Here is a 6,358-nt window from a genome sequence, read left to right as displayed (position 1 = left end):
GGTAACACAGAAGAAAAAAAGCAAACTAACGCTGAAGGGTGCCTAAAAGAACGTCCATTAGATAATGAAAAAAACAAATGTAAAAATCCGATTCAATATTTTTTTTGTTTTATTATTGTAAATTTTAAGTAAATAAAAAAATATATTTATTTTTTAAAAGATAAATTTAAATGGGCAAAAGATAAAGCAAAAGCTTGTCAACAAAAAATTTCTTGTAGTATATTTTTGTTTAAATTTATATAATTTTTTATATTAACGATAATAAAATTTTCTTGTGAAGCATTTATTTAATTTATTTTGTTTTTTATCATTTATTTATGTTAGCTTGAAAATAATGGATTTGATCTGCTGAATATTAATCACAACATTATAAATAAAATATATATAATTGCAGCAACGATTAATGAGGATTTAAATTTTTAATAAAAATATAGAATTTTTATTAAAGAAAATAAATGCCCTTTAAAAATGATAAATTCTCATTGAAGTAGATTATGTATATAAAAAAGATTACAGGTTTATAACATTAAAATCAATTTTTAATTCATTAAATTAGTAGGGAGAAATTTGCACATTCTTTACTAATTTGTTTGTTCAATAATATAGCAAAATCAATGAATATACAAATAACAAATCATTATCTTAATAAAATTTTTTAACATAAAATTTTAACAAATTAATACATAAAAAAAAAATGTAAACCATATCATAATTAGAATTTAAGTTAAAATTATTATATATGTAATCTATATAATTTAATAAATATATTATAAATTTTTTTTTTAATGATAGTTTATAAGAAATACTATCTATAATAGTTTTTACATTTGTTAAAATTATTGTCATTATAACTTAAAATTCATTATATTTAAAAATATTTTTTTCATAATTGCTATTGTTGCTTTTTAACATATTTATGTAGAAACTTTTAGTAAAATATGTACACATATTTTTGCTTTAATTATATATCATTAAGTTATAAAAATGATTACTTCAGTGTATTGTTTATTTTTATTGAGATTTATATATTATTATTACATAAATTATAAAAATTAATATAATTTTTATATTTATTTAAAATCTTTTTTTTTTTTAAGATTTTTATTGTCATATATTTCAAATTATTTACCTGAATAAGACATTTCACACATAGCTGTGAATTTATAATTTAAAATGCATTTCATAATTTCTAAAATTTAATTCCTCCAATAATAAATTGTTATGTAAGAAATTGAATCATAATTAAAATAAATTCAAATTTATGTAAATTACATTTTTATTATTGTTTTAATTAAAACTACCATTATACGCACAAATGTAAATAAGATTATGATACCTTGTTTTTATTTTTTTCAATATTTATTCCTATATATCATAAATTTTTTATCAAATATATTTTAGTGGTTGTATGTTAAAATTGTTTATGTTAATAAAATTTTATCACTATAACGTATATCAATTGTCTTAATTATATATTATTTATAAACATCCTTCATTAATATTAAATCAATTTATGTATCTTATGATATATTGGTCATTATACCACAATCACTTTTCGAAATGATACAAATTAAATTATATAATTTATTAATATAAAAAATATTAAACAATTGTAATATTCGATAACCAAGATATTCACCAATATAATGTGTTTATCATTAAACTTATTTTTTCTTTTATTATCCTTTAAAAAAAAAAATTTTAATTTTTTTTTTAAAAATTTTTTTTATAATTTTGAATCTTTAATTCATTTAGAATAAACATAATTATTTTTAAATTCATACATTAATATTAAATAAATTAATTTTCTATAATTGTAGTTTATTTTTATAATTTATTTCGAAACTTCAAACAATTTTTTCTATTACAGAAAAAATTTCGATATTTCAGTAAAAAAAACATGCTTTATAAAGAAAGTATATCTTATTAATATTTTTAATTTCAAAAAAAAAAAATTTTTTTAGTTAATATTTTTAAATTTTTTATATTTACGCAATATTATTTATTATATTAAATATAAAAAATTAAAAAGAATAATTATAATAAATTATTAATCATTTACATAAGTTAATGCAAAATTATACAATAATATTAAAAAAATAAAATGAAATAATCATTTCTCAAGTAATATTTTAAAACAAAGTTCTCTTTCCCTCTCTCTCTCTATATATATATATATATTGATAAAAAAAAATTTATAAATGTTTAATTAAAAGTAATATTTACATATATTATATATTATATTATATTTTTTATCCTTGTGGAATAATAATTAAAACGAAAAATAAATAAATGCAAGCATATAATTACAAAAAATAAAAACAAAAAACATGAAAATAAGTTAAATCTTAGTAGTATGTAAGTAAAATAGAAGAATAGTCATGTAAATGTAAATTAAAATAAATATAATACTATCAATACTATTATTTTATATAAAAATATAAATAAGTAAATATATAAAATAAAAGAGAAAAACAATTACATATATAAAATGAGAAATAATATGCATAGAAGATTCAAGGAATGAAGTTAATGCAATTTAAAATTGTAATCTTTTTTTTATTCTTTACTTTTTTTATTTAGTTTTACAGCATACTACAATTGACATTTTATTTTATTAAATATGAAATGTATAAATCATATGTTTAGATAAAAAATTTATTTGAAATTACTTCTAAAAATATGCTTCCTTTATTAACGAAAAAAAATAAAAAAAAAATTAATTTTTTAAGATATACCAATTTGAGATTCATCAAAAATTAAAAGATCATAATGAAAAACATAACTTTCTTTTTTTAATACAGTATAATGATGCACTTTCTACAAGTGCACTTTATATTGAACTAATTCTTCTTTATTATATTTAATTTTATTATATCTAATAAGATTCCTTTAAAAATGGTAAAAGAAAAAATAAAATCCATAATTATAAAATAATAAAAATATCTTAAAGGAGGAAACAAAAATGGCTAAAGTTTTGAAAGTAAGCATTTAAATAATAAAACGATACAAAAGAAAAAAAAATTAAATAACGATAAAAAAAAAACTTTTAGTATATATAATTATTACATAATTATAAAACAAAAAATTAAAAATGTCATCAATAAAAATACAAGAAAAAAAATAAAAATGTATTTATAGAATATGTATCTATTTTGTTGTGACACTTATTTTTCGTTATTACCATAATCCTTCTAATGTTTAATTTAAATTAACGTCGCATTTTTTATTGAATTAGTACTAATTGTCATAATAAGTTAAACGAGGATAAAATTGCATGTTTTGAATAAATAATTTTTAAAAAAAGAAAAATAAATAAAAAAATATATAAAAATAAAAAAAAAAATTTAAATCCTTATATAATTGTATCTAAATGTAAAGTATTCTAAAAAAATTTTAAGTAAAAAAAGAATATAACATTTTTTTTTTTTGCATATCTAAATAATTTTTTATATTATTCTTTTTTAATTTAAATAAAAAAATTAAATAAAAAAATGAAAAGGAATATTTATTTTGTAAGTATAAAAAAATAACTAAAAATTTATTATTTTCTTATTATCTAAAAAATATTTCTATTATGAAAAATATAATTAAAAATATATAAAAAATAAGAGGTTACAGTTTATAATTGATAACATTAGGATTTAGGATGTAGAATATAGGATGTAAGATATAGGATGTAGCATATAGGATGTAGGATATAGGATGTAGCATATAGGATGTAGGATATAGGATGTAGAATTTAGAGTTTAAATTTATAAATGTTTATGTTGTAGTTATAAATTTAGCTTTTAATAGATATTTCTCCGCTAAAATTTAATAAAAAATTTTTAAATTAATTTTCTTCTTAAAATCATGTTGTTATAAGTTTTTATTTGTTAATTTTTAATTTACATTTCCATATTTTTTGTTTTTAACTTATATTATCCTTACTGAAAAAAAAGGGAAACATTTTAAAAATTACTAAAAAAATATTAGAAACAGTTTCTCAATAATTTTTTTTACATTTTTAGAGATACCAAAAATGAATCTTAATCTTAGTGATGCTATTAATATTGATTCTAATAAGAGAATAAATGAGGGAGATTCAACTGCAGATTTCGCTCATAGGGTAATTAAAGATGCAACTGTTTCAATACCAGAAAATCCATTATATGATGATTCGAATTTGCGTGATACCATTCAAAATCCATCTGAAGATATCAATTTGGATTTAGCTCCATCAATAAATCTTCTTCGTAAAAAGCCGTTAAGTATTTTTCAGTTAGTTATCATTATTATTTCTTTCCTTCGTTTTGTGGTAAAATTAAGATTATAATTAAAATCCTCATATATATTATAAAAACAAAATTTTAAATCATTTGTAATAATTTGTAGAGAGCTTACTCTCCTAGATTGAGAGCTAAGCATAAAGAGAGAGTTATGTTGCAGAATAAATGGGATAAAAGGGATAAAAAAATGAAAGATGATTGGGAAAAGATGGAAAAAAAATGGAATGAAAGGAAACAAAAAGAAAATAGAGAAAAGGAAAAGTTAAATAAAAAAAAAGAGGAAAGGAAAAAAAAGACAAATAATGAGATGGAAGAATTTAATAGGAGATGGAATGGAGAAAAAGAAAGAGAAAATGATTCAGAAGATAAATCCTTGAAAATTTTGAATCCTTCGAGTGTAAGTGGAAAAAATATTGAGTCCTTGAATGAAGAACAATACCACATTTATTTGGATGAACAAAGTACAAGCCAAGCATGTAATAAAACTTTTAAAAAAAAAAAAAAAAATAATATGCCTTCGAATAATAAAGGAGAAAAATTGAAAGGAAAATTTTCCAATAAACTAAAATCTGAACTTGAACTTGAAAAAAAGAGAAGAGAAGAGCTCTTTCGTCAAGTGGTTGAATTAGATGAGAAATGGAAAAAATATGAAGAACTTTGTATAATGAGAAGCGAATGGAAAAAAGAAGAAAGAAAAAAATTAGAAGAAGGAAGAAGAGAAAGAAGGAAAAAACACGAGAAAAAAATGCTGAAAGAAAATGAAGAGCGGAAAAAGCGCATGATAGAAAAAAATAAAGAGTGGGAAAATAGAATGATAGAAAAAAATAAAAAGTGGGAAAATAGAATGATAGAAAAAAATAAAGAGTGGGAAAAAAGAATGCTAAAAGAAAAAAAAGAAATGGATGAGTGGGAAAAGAGAATGCTAAAAGAAAAAAAAGGAAACGAAAAGTGGGAAAAGCGGATACTAAAAGAAAAGGAAGAGGGGGAAAAGATAATGCAAGAAGAAAAAGAAGAATGGGAAAAGGAAATGCTAAAAGAAAAAGAAGAGTGGGAAAAGAAAATGCTAAAAGAAAAAGAAGAGTGGGAAAAGAAAATGCTAAAAGAAAAGGAAAAGTTGGAAAAGAGCATAATGGAAAAAAATGAAAAGTGGAAAAGAGAAGAAAATATGAAAGTTAATGATGAAGAAATTAAGTTGAATTTAAAGTGGAAAAAAGAACTTGATAAGATAAAAGCAAAAGAAGGTAAAAAAATAAAAAAAATACAAATACATATATAAATATTATTAGGAAAAAGCATTTATATAAGTTAATTATGAATTTTTATTTTTTTGAAAATGTAGTATCTTATTTACTTTTAAATGTTTACAGAAGAAGCTTGTTAAACTAAATTTTATATATTTTAACATTTTTAATTTATTTAGCTTTTTATTATCTACTTGTTTTATTTAATATTAAATAAATATTGTAGATAGCATCTTTTAATAATTATATATTTCTGCTTTTATCAAAGATGAGAAATAACCCAAAATGAAATATTCCTTAGTTTTCATTCTAAAATTTGTTATGTATTTTAAATGTATGTGTTGTATGTATTATAAATTAATCATATGATTAGATAATGAAAGATTTACTTGTAGAGAATTTTCAAAATATTGCTTTTTGTTAACCTAATTCAAAGATGTCTCTATTATAATTTAAATGCAATTTTATTTCATTCTTATTAATTTTTATATCAGAAAGATAATTCATTATCCATTTGCACGTTCTATAATTTACATATCTGTTAAAAATATAAAAAATATAATATATTATTAAATAAATACCAGAAAATCTATTCCATTAACCAAAAAAAAAAACAAAAAGAAAGAAAATAATATAGTTTTTCAAAAAGGAGGATATATAATATATATATTACTTGTATTTCAACTTTATATTTTAAAAGAATCATTAAAATAAGATACCAGAAAATTTTAAACATAAAATGTTATATAATATTTTTCTTATTGTAATTTTTATGTTTATATTCCATTTATATTTATAAAAATAATTACATTTATTTTTAATAATATCATTTAATAGATTAATTTT

At 18.5% G+C, this 6,358-nt stretch overlaps 1 protein-coding gene across 1 annotated transcript; it reads left to right on the top strand.

Moving 5' to 3' along the window:
* Positions 1-4,024: 4,024 nt before the first annotated feature.
* On the top strand, positions 4,025-5,547 carry PGAL8A_00497200 (fam-i protein; the record flags this gene model as incomplete). The annotated part of the gene is made up of 2 exons (XM_028673781.1): positions 4,025-4,300; positions 4,378-5,547. 2 exons carry the CDS (start codon positions 4,025-4,027, stop codon positions 5,545-5,547), a joined length of 1,446 nt encoding a protein of 481 aa, XP_028530199.1.
* Between the last annotated feature and the right edge of the window lie 811 nt (positions 5,548-6,358).

Source organism: Plasmodium gallinaceum (assembly GCF_900005855.1).
Source record: "Plasmodium gallinaceum strain 8A genome assembly, contig: PGAL8A_v1_142, whole genome shotgun sequence".
Classification (NCBI taxonomy): domain Eukaryota; phylum Apicomplexa; class Aconoidasida; order Haemosporida; family Plasmodiidae; genus Plasmodium; species Plasmodium gallinaceum.
Note: the sequence above shows the minus strand (reverse complement) of the source record. Positions and strands in the feature narration are given on the sequence as shown.